At 39.6% G+C, this 16,303-nt stretch overlaps 2 protein-coding genes across 4 annotated transcripts in view; one reads left to right on the top strand and one right to left on the bottom strand.

Moving 5' to 3' along the window:
• The window catches only part of itgb4 (integrin, beta 4), a 42,536-nt gene extending 40,485 nt beyond the window's left edge, over positions 1-2,051 (top strand). For all 3 annotated transcript variants that reach the window (XM_034708746.1, XM_034708745.1, XM_034708744.1), the window contains 2 exons: positions 592-690; positions 783-2,051. In XM_034708746.1, coding sequence (XP_034564637.1) covers positions 592-690; positions 783-913 — 230 coding nt within the window. In that variant the 3' untranslated portion in view covers positions 914-2,051. The remainder of the gene's footprint in view (positions 1-591; positions 691-782) is intronic.
• Positions 2,052-3,580: 1,529 nt separating this feature from the next.
• Positions 3,581-14,969, bottom strand: zgc:194990 (uncharacterized protein LOC568410 homolog). Its single transcript, XM_034708235.1, has 10 exons — positions 14,834-14,969; positions 13,285-13,376; positions 13,078-13,176; positions 11,128-11,235; positions 9,671-9,829; positions 9,327-9,467; positions 8,945-8,996; positions 8,490-8,516; positions 5,317-5,343; positions 3,581-5,232 (listed from the first exon to the last, which is right to left on the bottom strand). Exons 2-10 carry the CDS (start codon positions 13,345-13,347, stop codon positions 4,673-4,675), a joined length of 1,236 nt encoding a protein of 411 aa, XP_034564126.1. The 5' UTR covers positions 13,348-13,376; positions 14,834-14,969; the 3' UTR covers positions 3,581-4,672.
• Between the last annotated feature and the right edge of the window lie 1,334 nt (positions 14,970-16,303).

Genomic DNA, 16,303 nt, shown 5'->3' with positions numbered 1-16,303 from the left:
CATCATATGTGGCCCTCTTTGAAAAAAGTTTGGACACCCCTGGGTTAAGTGCAGTAGAGTAAGGTGAGGGAGGGTGGGTTGAAGAATCACGGACAAGCAGTTGGAGTAGGCTGGCTACGTTTAAGAAGGCTTGTCAGGTGATTGAGGGTGTGGTTTAGGCGTGGTCCTGCTCCCGAATCTAAGTTAACACCTTAACTTCATCTCATTTTACAAGCACAATTTTCCATAGTTTCCAGTAGAATCTGTGGTTTGTAAATGTGTTTCTGGTAAAAATGTTCCATCTCTTTAAAAGTGTTTCTGATTTAGTAAATTTGTTTTTGTAAATGTAAATTTGTTTTGTTCTTGGTAAAAGTGTTTAAAGTCATTTTGTTTTGTAAAATGTTCAAGTGTTTTCCAAAATGTAAATTTGTCTCCAACTTTGTAAAAGTGTTTCATCCTTTGTAAATTTGCATTGCGCCACCCAGCCACCGTAGTTTTCTCAAGACTTCAGATGAATCGAATCTTCTGTCTGATGACTTTCTCATCATGTCTGATGTTCTCACACAAACCACTGGACTGATACGTGTTCCTCTCATCCCTCCCAACGTGTAGGTGCGATGTCTCAGTACAACATGCAGTCCATGCAGCTGGAAGACATTTCCCAGATGCCGCTGCGAACCAATGACGCCATGCTCGACTCCTTCTTCTCAGGTACAAATTCAGCATCTCTTCATTCATCACTTCTCCTAGAGTCCTAATCCAAATATACCTATATGTTAATACACACCGCTCTTGTTTAATAGATGGGATGATGATGACCACACAGCACACAGAGACCAGCGGCATGATGACCCGCCAAGTCACCAAGGAAGTGGTTCAGAGGAGCGTCACTGGTGGAGCCACCGTCACAAAGAAGATGTTTTACGAATCTTAAACCCTGAAATAACTCCACCACCAAAACTGAACCAAAACCATGACTGACATTGAATCATACCTGAGAGCCTCGGCTTCAGAGAGCTCCAACACATCACTGCATGTTTCGATGTGAGAGATTTTACAACCAAAAGCAGTCGTGTAATAATGGAGGGAGAGAAGGCGGCGTTGTCCTGTCTGTTACAAACTGTGGCTCCACACCTAAAGTTATTTTAATCATTACATTCAAATGTTGTTTTGTCGTATTTCACTCCTGTTTATTTCCACTAAGCATATCATGTTTTGTCAGACTCTGCTCCCTCTCTCGGTTAAGACCTGGAAACACACTCAGGCTTTAAGTCCAGCCTGCACAGAGCAGTAATCGGAATGCGGCTCAGTAATCCAAAGTGACCTTTGCCTCTGTCTCCCATCCTGCACCTGTCTGTAAGAGGTGTCCGTCTGTGTGAAGACTTGCTCTGTTTCAGGTTCAGCCTGCAGGAGAGATTGACTTCAGGTCTCTGTGGATCTTTTAAAAGGTTTATCATTTCCAGCTAAGTGTTTTTTTTTCTAATCCTGAGTGATCAAGATAATAAAAGCGGTGTATTTGGGAGTTCTGTTTATAGTTTTGTATTATACGAACATGTTTTTTAGCATATTTAATACTGTGTAAGATTATTACTTCAGCAGACTGACGTTAGATTTAATGCCAAATAAAGAGGACTTTTATTTTGATGAGTAGGAGGAAGAGGAATGATTTTACAGGAAACACAGACTGACGAGCAAAGACCTTTGAGATGTGACTCGCTTCTGCAATTCATAAATTCATTTTATTCTTACAAATCTGGTTTCAAGTAGACCCTTTCATGTATTGCATTCTGAGTAGATGTATCTGCCTTCATTAGTGAGATCTATAGAGATAGTGTACAAAGACAGAAAGATTGTATTTGCTTTCATGCAAGCTCTACTGTATTCTGGGTCCACTTCTTGTTATAAAACATTTCTTGAGTGGGTATATCTGTCAGAGAATCCCATGTGGGAGAACTTCACACCAAAAGCACACTCAGCTAAGTATTCTTTTCATAAACATTTATCCATTACTTTTCTCTACATTGTTCCTTTTTTGTCAACTCTATTGCACTTAATAAAGATATGAAAGAATATATTGTAGTGTGATTTTATGTATCTGTGTGTGATAAACAAAGCTGCAACCTCCGGTCTCAAAATATGACGCCCAAGTGCTAAAAACTGGAGTTCATCGAGCGTCCACTAGAGGCTGGATTCAGAAACACAGGACACCACATACACACCCATTCAAAGAAGACGATCTTTACAGCAGAAATAAACATGTTTACAGCCTGTATGGGAAATGATTTAAGTTCACTTAGTAAAAATCGAAGAGTTACTTTGAATATTTTCTCATTTTAAAAGTACAATTTTTCATCCTTTTTACCCGTGCCTGGTTGTAATACAGTATTCCCGCCAGACGGTGGCTACAGAGCATATTAAAGCTGTTTGTTAACCGCATTAACAAACAGAAGAAGAAGAATGTTAAGTTCATTAAATAGCAAAAGAAGAAGAAAACATTCACAACAGTCGCAGCGATTTTCTCCATTTCTGAATCTCACACTACTACACACGTGTTTCAGAGACTGAGCATGTCTGTAAAATGTAAACATAGACGCTAGCTGCATCACAGAAACACTGACATAAAGATCGAGGCAGACGCTGCCAGTGCTCGCTACTGGGGGGGGGGGGATTATTCGAATAATCGTCGAATAGATGCCTCTGATGATCAAATAGTATTTTGGCTTGAAATGTCCATCTCTAGTTTACAGCCTGGTTCAAAAAACAGTTTAGACCTGAGTAGCTAATTTCTCTCTCGGCACCAAGCGGCAACCTCCGGTCTCAAAATATGAAGCCCATGCAGAAGTGTTATAAACTGCAGTTCATTTAGCGTCCACTTGAGGCTGGCTGCAGAAACACCAGAAACCACATACACACCCATTCAAAGAAGACGATCTTTACAGCAGAAATAAACATGTTTACAGCCTGGTTCAAAAAACAGCTTCGGTCTACGTTGCTAATCTCTCCATCGGCACACACTGTAGGGAGGTGAATTTTTTTTTCTAACGCAATGTTCAGAAGATATTAAGATTACGAGTTTTTGCCCATATAAAGACATGGCTGACTTGACTGACATGCGGGAACACATAGCTGTTGGCGAGGAGGCTCAAACCCCGCCTCTTTATGTCACACTAAGTTTGGTTGAGCTCAGCATTTCCAATATGGCTGCCGCAGACGATTGGTTTCAAAACAGTGCTCAGGAACAGATGGGTGAAGTCATGGATCCTAAGTCCATTATTTATACAGTCTATGCTCGGCACACACTGTACGGGGCTGAATTTTTTCATAACTCTGTATTTTTGAAGATATTAAACTTTCGAGTTATGCCCAAATAAGGACATGCCTAGATTGACAGGCAGGCACCCTGTAGCTGTTAGCGAGCAGGCTAAAGGCCCGCCTCTTTACCTCACTCTAGCTCAACAAAGGTTTGGATGAGTTCAGCATTTCCATTATGGCTCCTGCTGCACTCCCATCGGCTTCAAACAGGGCTCCAGAAACAGATGGGTGACGTCACAGATACTACGTCCATTTTTTATACAGTTTATGATTAAAGCTGAAGAAAAAATTGAGAATTTGCATTCAGTTTATTGAGGTTTAAAGACATTGATATCTGAAGAGTGCACATATGGATAAAAACATCTGCAGGAGCAAGCTCGCTACAGACAAAGAAGCACGCAGGAAAGAAATCTCCTCATGCACCAACCCGGTCTGCTCATCTCTACTGGTACCTGCATGATTGTCCGCTCACAGCAGCTGCACGGTTTGTGTGCACCAAGGAGCTGCTTCACATTCCTTTATCTTCATGCATTTACATCAGAGGCATTTCAGCGCTTAATAATTCAAAAAGTCCTTTAAAAATAAAAAGATGCACATTTCTCAAACCAATGTTTTTTTCTGTTACAGCGCTGAACAAAAAGAATTGGTTCTGTGTTTAACCCTGTCAGCATTATCGATCACTACACCATGTTTTTCAGATTCTGGATATCCAATGTAGTCTAAAATCCCATTTGGCAATATGTTATAAATATATGTCCTCTGCTTGATGCCTCTGCTGATATGTTACTCCTAGGTTCAGAGACGACACGTCTCCTCTGCAGCTGAACTATTCTATGCCTACTCTTGTTGCCCATGCTGACAGGACAGACACTACAAAACGCTTTTCAAAATGCACACATTACATGCAGAAAATAAAAATTGGGAAACATAGGAAGATGTCTGCAACATGCCCTAGTTTTTGAGTGTAACTTTTCTTAAGGTGCCTACAGTATCTTAGTGTAGTGAGTCAGCCGTCTTCATCTTGGAAGCACAGTTAGAGCCTCCTCTAAGCAGCATGTCATCATTGCAGAGATGTTTACTCAGGGCCATGGTCTTAATCAGTCGTTACTTATGATGAAGCTTTATCTTAATACATCCCAGGTTTTCACCCATCATGTCTTCAAATATTCTTCTTTACTAGACAAACACTGTGTGGCTCTGTGAATGCAGGGGAGCAGGAAGTGTGTTGCAGAATGATGGCTGCTTTCTTCCTGCTCTCACAGGGTCCTCCACAGAGGAGAGAGTCAGACTGAGTCCAAAAATCAGCACACATGACAAATATCCCCAAATAATGGACCAGAGGAAAAGTCCGTGGCTTGCATCCATGACTGATTCAAGCAGTTCAGGTCCAGAGGCAGGGCCCAGGGCAGAGGCATGGCTGTCTGACGTCTGCAGGCCTTATCACCAGGTCTTTGACCACCTCCACAGTCCCAAACAGCGGGTACAGTTCCTCTGTGAACTGCTCATTGTATGTGTACAAGTGAGAGCGCTTCTCCACGTCATAGAAAGACAGCTGACCCAGCTCATAGTCCAGGTACACCCCGACCTTCCTGGGCACCAGGCTCTGTGACAGGGGCGTGGAGGGCACCGTCAGAGCTTTCAGATCAGAGCCCCTCTCCAGACGAAGAGTGAGGTAGCCTGAATCTGTGTTGAGCGAGCGGAAGCCCTGCCTCACGGCGGAAGCCTTGGCCACACCGAGGCGCCAGTCTCGCTCCCCCACCTCCACCTCCCAGTAGTGGCGTCCGGTGGTGTAGCCCTCTTGGCCTACAGCGCACCACCAGCCATCAAAGCGCTGCTGGCGATGTGGAACATCCCTGCGCTCCAGGCCGCACCGCATGCGCTTTTCATCACTGGAGATGGACATGTTGGGGTTGGCTGTGTCTGAATCCAGAGTGACTTCCTCTGTGGAGGAGAAAGAGAGTACACACTGTGAGCTAGGATCAAACACTCCAATGAAGGACGGAGTTTAAGAAACTGATTTCATACCTGAAGCGTCGCAGATCCAATTCCACACTGTGAAGACAAAGAAGAGAAGCCCTTAAAACCAGGTGTATACTATTAAAATCAAGTGATCCATTTCATTTCTTTATTTGGAAAAGAGACAGCAGAGAGTTTTCATTTGAACATTCATGAGAGATGTTTTCATATTCAGTTTCAGACTCTCTTTGTGTCCGCTGGATGCCTACTTGCAGTTAATCTCACCTCAACTTCAAAGTCCAAACGTGACTTATTACTGTGAACAGTTCTTTAACCAGCTGTTCTAAACTCTCTGATAAAACTCATCAGAGATGATCCAAAGAAAGGCAGCAAATATAAAACAGTGTTCTTTAAACAAATAATTAGCATTGTAAAATATATGTCACAAATACTCTGTCACAAATAAAGCTGTTGAATCACATCAATATCCAATCATTACAATCCAAAAACCAAATTTAAACTTAAATCTAATTTGAAATCGAGCAAAGACAACACTCTTAAAAGTTGAAACTGAGAAGTTGAATTGTATATACTCATTTTAATTTTGTTTTTGGCCCTTCTCCCTTTTAGTTTGAGTTTATTTGTTTAGGACACATCAATCAACATTACAGCAGTATGCTTCAATGTTAATATGCAGGAATCAGATCAATAGCTAAATGTCCTCCGTAGTCCTGGGACAGGTACTCACATCTAACAAGTTTTAAAGGTGACATATCACGCTTTTTTCATCAATATATATTGGTCTAAGAGGTCCCCAAAACATGTCTTTAAAGTTTATGCTCAAAAAAACACTTTGAAATCAGATGTTGGCATGCCTGAAAAACCCTCTTCTTCAGCCCTCCTCAGAACAGTCTGTTTTCTCTCTGACCACGCCCCCTCAGGAAGTGGATGTGCCTCGGCTGTCCAGCACGTTGATCTAATGTTTACATGTTGGCTGAATATATACGACTGCTCAGAGATCACGTTACTTCAACCCTCTGAATCTGATCCAGAATCTGATCCTGACGGAGAGGCGCCTGCAGCAGGACCTTTCTGAACCATTGCTCACAGATTTAGTGTTTCTTGTTGTTTTATTTGTCAGTATGTCGACGTGTGTCTTGGTACACAGCTACGAACATGTAGCTATGTGGCTATGCTAACTAGCGCTAGCACTTATCCATGAAAAATAAAAATCATCCACTAGATCTTCAAATCTGCAGACGTGGGGAGTAAAACCGACCTTTGTGTTTATTAAGACAGTCTACAACTAGCATGCCTCCCTCCTAAGCTCCTTGTTAGCACACATGTGTGCAGGTAATGACAGAGGAGGGGTTGAGTTGTATTTTATACAGTCTATGGGCTGAACAAGCTCCGAGCTCTGACTCCGTGACAGACCGGATATTGTTGTGACGTAACAAAAACACAGAAGTCTGAAACGGCTCGTTTCACACACATTTACAGAAAGGTGCAGAAATCAGAACAGGGGCAGAATGGATTTTTTTCATTCTCGGGGGGTTTGTAGACATGCCAGGGAAACATATTACAGGAAGAGAACCATTAAAAAGTCGATTTTGCATGATATGTCACCTTTAACTTACAGGAAGTCTAAGGACAGCTCGCAGGATGCTACACGAAACGACTCACGAACAATTTTACATATAAAGCGTTCACTTCAGTGACTTTATAAAAACAGGATAGAAGATGACCCCAAAGCCCCGGGAACAGGCATCACATGAGGAAACAGATATTGTTCAGAGATATCTCCAGAGTCTTCTTTGCATTTTACTCTCAGGAACATTGTTCCGAAACTGTTGAACTCTTTGCTCACGCAGTCTCTCACAGAGTGGTGAACCTCTTCCCATCTTTCCTTCTGAGAGACTCAGTGGCTGTTTTCGAAACCGCCTGCAACATGCTACCTTCGAATGCAGTGTGCAGTATGTACCGCAAACAAGCCGATAGATAAACTGCTTCTTTAGCATCACTTATGATTTAAAAAGTTAAGAAGTGGTTTATATGGAATTAAATCATTTACACAGCACCTGAAATGAGTGCCCCCATCATATACAGAAGAAAGCAGAAGGAGAACGTTAGCGCTGTGCATTGTGGAAACAGGACGTGAGGGAGACTGGTCCGATGCAGACTGAGAAATGTTCCTGAATCAGTAAGACATCCAGGTAGTTTTGGCATACTGTAGATTTGTTCTTGTTCACATACTACATACTGAATTTAGATCAAATCAGTACGTACTGCTAGTATAGTAGGAGGTTTCGAAAACAGCCAGCCTCTCTGGAGTGTGTTTTTATACCAAGTCATGTGACTAACCTGTTGATCATTAACCTCATTAATAAGGAGAAGTTCCTCCAAGTGTTCTTTTTAGCATTACACAGCTTTCTGTGTATTGTTGTCCTTGTACCAACCTTTTGAAACATGTTGCATCAAATTTAAAATGTGTGTTTATACACTACCTGGCAAAGGTTTGGAAACACCTTCTCATTCAAGGGTTTGTATTTATTGTAATGATTGTAAACACTGTAGATTAATACTGAAGACATCAAAACTATGAAAGAACATATATGGAATTATTGAATGAGCAAAAAAGTGTTAAACAAAGCAGAATCTGTTTTATATTTTAGATTCGGTAAAGTAGCCCCCTTTTTCCTTCATGACAGCTTTGCACACTCTTGGTATTCTCTCAGTCTGCTTCATGAAGTGGTCTCCTGGAATGGTTTCTAATTAACATGAGCCTTGTCAAGAGTTCATTTGTAGAATGACTTGCCTTCTTAATGTGTTTGAGACCATCAGTTGTGTTGTTCAGAGGTAGGGTTAGTACACAATGGATAGCTCTATTTGACTACTGTTGTAATCCAGATTATGGCAAAACCAGATTATTTCATAGTTTTGATGTCTTCAGTATTAATCTACAATGTGGAAAATAATTAAAATAAATAAAAAACATTGAATGAGAAGGTGTGTCCAAACTTTTGACTGGCAGTGTATATCTCATGAAACATTCTCATTTTCCCCTTTCAATATTTGATGCGTTGTCTTTGCACTGTTTTCATATGGTTATCAGGTTTAAATGACTGCAGACCATGAAAATCTGTTTTAACATTTTACAAAGCCTCTTTGTTGGAAGTGTTCGGTTTAGAGATCAGGAGGTTTCTGTGTTGTTGATCTGAACAGAAGTCAGGATTGGTACTCACCACTGTGGGGGATGTAGCGGACTGCATCTGAAAGGCAAAAGAGAAAGTGTTGATTATCTCTCCTTTTGCTGCCTTTCACTATTATCTGTTAATTAAATATCAACCTAAAGACTTGTAATGGAAATGACTCATCAGGATTTACACCGGCTGAGAAGTCTGATTAGGTTAATAGTGCTTCAGTATGCAAACATGCTGTGATCAATAGCAATTCACACATAGGGGAGGGCCTCTCTAAATGCTGACTTCTTTGTTGTGTGATTTTTAGCAAGTTACAGTGGCAAGGACAAACTTCCTTTAACAGGCAGAAACCTCCAGCAGGACCAGACTCATGTTAGACACACATCTGCTGAGGCCGTGTTGGAGAGAGGGATAGAGGGAGATGAAGAGAGAGATGATAGAGGTGGGACAAGTCTTGACACTATCACAAGTTAAAGAGAGAGTTTGAATTCACTCACCGATCCTCTGGCTCCTCTGTTTCCTCTCCAACCACTGCTTCGTCACGTCCTCCTGAACACACACACGCACACAAACACAAACACACACACGCGCACACACACACACACACACACACACACACACACACACACACACACACACACACACACACACACACACACAGAGAGACAAAGCAGACTGAAGTGAGGTTGACAATGTGATAAAGAGATTAGCCTGACTGGGTTTCATAACAATACATAATGCCCTCCATTGTATTCCCCTGAGCTAATAGCATCATGTAAATGTGTTGTTTCTTAGCCAATCACAGGAGACTCTGCTTCGGTAACAAGATAGATATTCATCTCATGCTAATAAGAGATGTTATGTGACAGATTTACGGACCTTCAGGTTGCCGTCAGCATTCAGCACAGCCAGTATGATGAGCTCCATGGCGGGGAGCAGGTTAGGCAGACGACCCCTCTTCCACTGGAACTCCAGGTCGTCCAGCATCATGAGCACCGGCTCACCTGGCCAGACGGTGGGCTGGAAAGAACCGGTTTAACAGTCAGGGTTACACAATGAGGTGTTAAGAGGCGGATCACAGCTCCAGCACACCCTTGAGTATGATGGGATGATTGACAAGGGCAGAGTCGGGCCTAATCATCTTTATCAGATGCGGGGAGGGAATTGGGTCAGACTTGCAGCACACTTCATACTCAACGTCTCTATAACCTCTCTGTAATCACCTGAGGTCTGGCTTTCATCTCGCGGGCCCACTCCATGATGCCTCTTTTGTGCGGCCCCATGTCACACTCCCCCCCTGACTCCAGGATGCAGAGGAGCTGCTCCTTCCAGTCCTTCTTCTCAGGTCTCTCATACTGGTGCTCAGCTGGGATGATCTTTGGCTGAGAGAGAAACAGAAACATTTCAGAAGAGCATTCAAAAGGAAAGCATCGGCGTAGAGCCAGTAGTGAAGAGTTAGTTAAATCAATACAAAGAGAAACGGTCACTATTTACTATCTTTTTATATACATATAGTACATATAATAACTCAGCTGGTTATTATAGGGGGCGCCGTTTGTAAAGTTGTGCACACTGAAAATAGCAGCAACAATTCTCCACAGTTACCTCTTAAACCTCATAAAAAAACGTAGGGTGAATTTTTAAAATTCGCTTTTCTTAAAGTTAGTTGGAGCAATATTTGTGATCATTCTCACATTTCATTTTGTCGTGACAAATATATTAAAGTTAAATCACTGGGTTTTTTAAATGTTAAATGTTAAATGAAGCTTTTATAGTGGTACTTCTGCTGGGTGGCAGTTTGAATTTACAAATAAGCTAAATATTAAGGAATGCAGAGCAACATTTAATATTTAGTTTTAACATTTACATTTCACATCAAACATTTAGATTTAACATTTAACATTTAGATTAAACAGTACAAATTTAGATTTAGCATTGAACATTTAGATATAACATTAAGATTTCACATTTAAAATTTGGATTTAACATTTAACATTTAGATTTAACATTGCACATTTAAATTTAGATTTAACATTTATATTTAACATTTCACATTTAGAGTTAACATTTAGATTCACATTTAACTTTTAGATCTCACATTTAACTTTTAGATCTCACATTTAACATTTATATTTAACATTTAGATTCAAAATTTCACATTTAGATTTAACATTTAGATTTTACATTTCACATTTATATTTAACATTTTACATTTATATATAACATTTAGATTTAGATTTAGATTTAACATTTATATTCAACTTTTAGATTTAACAGTGAAACATTTAACATTAAGATTTAACATTTATATTTAACTTCTAGATTTAACAGTGAAACATATAACATTTAGATTTAACAATGTTTTTAACATAAATATATTTGTCACAACAAATTTAATTTGTAAAAGATCACTAATATTCCTCTAAATGTGATAAAACAGTAAATTAAAAAAAATCCCTCTACATTTTTATGTTTTAAAGCTATGTGGAGAAATGCTGCTGTTATTTTCAGCGCCCCATAGGTTATATATTTTAGCTGGCTCTATATTTGTACCCAAAATACTGTCTCTATGAGATATACTGTACTTCCTTAACCACTCTTTGCTTCCTGACATTAAAGTAAAGATCAATCGGGATGTTTTAGATCAGGTTATTGTAAAAAATGAAGAGAGGGTATCTACCTGCACCCTTCTCTCCAACACAGCAGCCCACTCCACGATGAAATCACGACACACATTGGCTGGCCAGATGTCCTCCCCGGTCCAGATGTGGCTGAGGATGCTTGACCTCTAGAGTAGAGATGATGATAATTAAACATATACTGATTAAAGGAATAATAATAATAGTATAGCCTTCCCTAAACAGGTTGAGAACACATTATTTGGAAAGAGAGAGCAGCAGCACACATTACAAATCATATCCAAGGACAAACACAGGGGACATATTTTTAGAAAGCTGAAGAGGCGTAGGCAGCTTTAAAGCTTCAGAGTTAAATAACTGCTCTGTTATATCATCCACAACTCAACCAGAGATCTGAGAGTTTGAGCACTGATTTCAGTTTTCAGAGGTACTCCAAACTCATCATAACAAACTGAATATAGAAGACTCATCCTCCTCCTCTTCTTTTCACATTACTCACACAACTCCTTCTTTGAGATCAAGTCTGAAACTGGAGACCTTTGACTACTTACTGAGGTTGCTGTACAAATGATGCTTACACCGGATATTTTAATCATATTTTAAATGATAAGTAACATTTTTAGTTGTGCTTACACTGAAGACGCATTCATTCCATAGATGATTTCACATTAAAACACTGATGCCACCCTGAACAGAAAAGACTAAACTATGGACGCCATAAAAAATGGAGTGCAGCACTGTTTTCGTTATTTGACTTTCTTTGAATCCTCATATCTCTGCATTAGATTCAATATTATGGAAGCACGTGCATTATAGAGCTGTGATTACATGAACTATCCAACACCTCTACATCTATCTAACTTGTTGACAACACATGATAACGCTCTCCCAGCACAACCTGCCTAGATACACTGCAAAAAAGGCTAGCTTTAATATAGGATAAAAAAAAAAACTTAATTCAACGTGAAAATGTCTTAAAACAAGTGAAACGATCTGTCCATTCAGCAAGTTAATTTTACTTGACAAGAAATCTTGAAATGAGATTGTGAAATTTAGAAATAAGCAGGCTCTGAAAAGTATTAAAAGGGGTTGAAATAAGTAGAATATGATGATTTTAGCTCAAACTACTTGAAAACAAACTTCATATAGCACAGTTAGAAGTGAAATATACTGAATATAAGAAAAGAAAATCACATTTATTTATTTTGTATATTTAATTTGAGCAAATGAAGGCCTGGGGACAAGAAAAACATCAATGTAAGTAAATGATGACTCACTATTAGAAAACTATGATTATGCTGTTTCTTGATATGAGCTGACTAATTTTAAAATAAACCCTAATCCATCTTAAAACTAAAACTAAAATCTTTAAACCAGGTCTTATTCTTATAATATACCTCTTAAATGTTTCTACAGAAACCACAACAACAAACTGGATTACTGACAACATTTAATACATTTCAGGATTAACAACATATAACATCAAGAACACTTTAATAGTGGTTCAGGGTTGAGGTATACTTCATTTAAAACAGTCTTTAGAGCCAAACCAGAACAAATATATCACCATACAGCAGAACTCTGAGCAATCAATAAGATACAAGCTGAACTGTGTCTTGAATAGATGCCTTATGTGTTATTCTTAAATTAACCAACTTGAAGTTGTTACTCAATCTTGAAACAAGTTTTGTTTTGATGAGACTTTAGGTGAGACAACCAATATATCTTATTTTAACAGTCATTCACTCAGTTTAAGATTCCCAGACTACTTGAAACAAAAAAAGACATGTTCAGAATGAATTTAAGATTCAACCATACATACAAAGATTAAAAACAAGTAAGTAACTCTAAAAACAAGGTCATTCATCTAACATGTCTCAATCTAAGAATTCAAATCTTGGCAAGTGCTGAATTATTTGCAGAGTACTGATTCTGATTTCACAGATGTGCGGTTGTTTGAGACAGACAGGACAGCAAATAAATGTATTTACCTGGCAGATTTTGTTGAGTTCCCGGGCCAGCTCCATTATAAAAACCTGACTCTCCACCAGCGGCTCCTTTTTCTCATGTTTCACTCGCTTACGAGACTCCTGCAGCAGAGACACGGAAGATAAGACAGGAACAGAAACAGGAGCTGAAGTACATTTTGGAGGAACTCATAGCAGATCTGGTGCTATCAGAGGAGTTGTTTGTCTTACCTTCAGTCGAATCTTGAGCTTTTTAGCCGGCTCAATAAGGAACTGCAGGCAGTCCTTCATCATGCTGGCAGCTGGAGAGCGTGGCTGATGCCCTGTGGTACAATAATAAAAAGCTTTAGTATGCTGGCACTCACTCAGAAGCTGGAGCTGAGGTGAAGCTGACTGTGCTCCCGCTGCCCACACAAATCGATGAGGGAGCAGAAATACGTAATTTATGAGAGGTGGCAAAAGGTACAAGCGTGAGGAAAGAGAAAGCACTGCAGATCTTTCACCAGAGCTCTGCACTACTCAGTCCACAGAGATGTCATAATGAGGCACTCTGAGCTATCAGTGGGCGAGGAGGAGGGAACAGAAGAGGACCCACACATTGGGAGAGGAGTGATGAGAGACAGCCCTCCTACTCAGCACACAGACATCAGGGCCCAAAGTGAGCTGCGCTGAGAGACACTGCGTGGTCACAGGCAGAAAATACTGCACAGAAACAGGATTTCCTGATGTGTGTGGGTCGATGCATCTTGATCATGGCCTTGAAATTGGAAATGTATTCCCAGGGGAGATGTGAGACAGCAGTGCAGAGCATTTTTAACACACTGCGGAGGTGCGGGGGCTCGTTGGACTGGTTTGCTGTTGATTCAGCAGTCCGCCTCTGCTCGCCAGTTTGATGCGCTGAGGGGATTTACTGTTCTTGCTGTGATGAAGGGTGGCAGCCGAGCCAAAGAGTGCTGGGGCTGACTTCCCAAGGACTAAAGACAATATATGAGAACTTTGGCAGAGAGAAAACAATCAAGTGAAGGGTACCAGAAGAATTCAAACTTTATCCTCTGTGAGCACTGATGGGACATATGTTTCTCCTTGTGAGGAGCACAAAGACAACGTGAAGTACTTTGTGATGAGCTTTGTCACAGAGTCACAAGTCAAGCTGTCTGCAGATGTCTCAACACGTGCAGGAAGGGAGAGAAAATCCCTCGTGCCTTTGAGCCTGTTAACTAATTAAGTAGATACAATACTCAGTTTGTGGAATAACTCAGAGTAATGTATGAAAGGAGCACATCACATGTGACCTATCAACATAGAGAGGTGGTTATTCACACCTGGTTTAAGTGAGAGGGTGAGAAGTTTTAAAAACAATGCAGAGTGGCTGGCAGAGGAGTTGTGTGTATTGAAGAGGAGCTGGAAGATTAGAGGAAATCCAGGATTACCATGGGTGTTATTGCCGTGCAGGCGCAGGCAGTAACCTTCTGTAATAGGACTGAAGACCATCAACACATTTAATACATTGAGTGTAAAGTAAACTGAAAGTAAACGAGGGTTTGTTGAATTTATCCACTGAGTGAACAAGGAGTAAATAGCATCATTTCGAGGCTAATGAATACTTTCTCTAATGAATACTTGTTTTTAGAAATACAGACAAACAAACAAACAACCTGCCATCTGGTGCACTAGACGTTTATACTTACATGGACAACAATCATTGGCAAGCAAATATCATTTCAGGCCCCATTCAGAAACATAAAACACTAATTCCTTATTCAAATTAAAGTTGTCTTACCTTAATATATAAGAAATGTTTTTCCCGAGGATAACTTTGCCGAGCTTCTCTGTGATGTTTTCACCAAAGTCAGACTCGCTCAGTACTCCGACATCCTCGAGACATTCTCTGCTTCATCCTCAGCTGAACTGCAGCACCGAGCCACAGCGCGCCTTAATGTACTGCCGAGCGTCACCGAGCTGCAGGGAGAGGACAGAGCCGAGAGAGGGCAGCACTGATACACTACACATGAGGAGGGGGAGAGAGAGAGAGAGAGAGAGAGAGAGAGAGAGAGAGAGAGAGAGAAAGAGAGAGAGAGAGAGCGAGAGAGAGAGAGAGAGAGAGAGAGAGAAAGAGAAAGAGAAAGAGAAAGAGTTTATAGTTCAATTAAATTAAATTGTTTTTATTATTATTAGTATTATTATTATTATTATTTATTTTTTTATTTTTTTTAGTATTATTTTTAGTATTATTGTTGTAATTATTATTATTATAATTCTTTTAGTTTTTGTTGTTGTTGTTGTTGTTGTTGTTAGTATTATTATTTTTATTATCATTATTATCTTTATTATTCATATATTTTCTTCCTTCTATACTTCTATACAGCTCTGTTAGTTTAACATTGAATTCTATTATTCTGTAATTGTTTGTAATTTTGTGTTTTATTTCTTTTTAAGCTTTAGCTTGATTACGTATGTTTTCCAGGCTAATAAAGCCCTTTGAATTGAATTGAAAAAATAGATAGATAGATAGATAGATAGATAGATAGATAGATAGATAGATAGATAGATAGATAGATAGATAGATAGATAGATAGATAGATAGATAGATAGAAGTTATAGTTATGACACTCACTCTGCACATGCTCAGTTGGATTCCCTCTCTGCTTAAAATGAGTGGGATCACTTCACCTCAGCAGCAGAAGTTTGAAACAAAATAAAAAATATCTTTTCTTTGCTGTAGTTTTTTTTAAGTAAATTAATATTAACCATACATTATTTATGAAATAAAAAAAATGTTATGTTGCCTCAAAGTCTTTTTTTTTGTTAAATAATCTGATTATGGCATCCATGTGATCTCATTGTGTTATCTTGTCAATGTGTCTATCTGTCTACATATTTCTTCTGAGTTTCATTAGAGACGGTTCTTGACTCATCAGCTGATCAGTCTGTATTGAAATAGGCTACAAATGTGACTCAATTCAATTCATTAAACTAGTTACCACTACGACAGCTGCTTTGCCTATACTTCAATCAATCAATCTTTATTTGGATAGTGCCAAATCACAACAATCGTTATCTCAAGACGCTCGGTCTAGACCGTACCCTATATTGCATCTGAAAGGCAAAAAAGAAAGTGTTGATTATCTCTCCTTTTGCTGCCTTTCACTATTATCTGTTAATTAAATATCAACCTGAAGACTTGTAATGGAAATGACTCATCAGGATTTACACCGGCTGAGAAATCTGATTAGGTTAATAGTGCTTCAGT

The sequence above is a fragment of the Notolabrus celidotus genome, chromosome 18 (genome assembly GCF_009762535.1).
Source record: "Notolabrus celidotus isolate fNotCel1 chromosome 18, fNotCel1.pri, whole genome shotgun sequence".
Taxonomy (NCBI): Eukaryota; Metazoa; Chordata; class Actinopteri; order Labriformes; family Labridae; genus Notolabrus; species Notolabrus celidotus.
The sequence above is the reverse complement of the archived record's forward strand: the minus strand, read 5'-3'. Positions and strand labels throughout refer to the sequence as shown.

What these genes read in the sequence shown, in the direction of transcription:
- zgc:194990 (XM_034708235.1), bottom strand. Translation starts at nt 13,347, where the DNA reads ATGATGAAGGACTGCCTGCAGTTCCTTATTGAGCCGGCTAAAAAGCTC. An exon ending in ATGCTGACGGCAACCTGAAG is followed by an intron (nt 8,997 to 9,326) that starts GTCCGTAAATCT and finishes GTGTGTGTTCAG; the next exon opens with GAGGACGTGACGAAGCAGTG. An exon ending in CCGCTACATCCCCCACAGTG is followed by an intron (nt 5,344 to 8,489) that starts GTGAGTACCAAT and finishes TTGTCTTCACAG; the next exon opens with TGTGGAATTGGATCTGCGAC.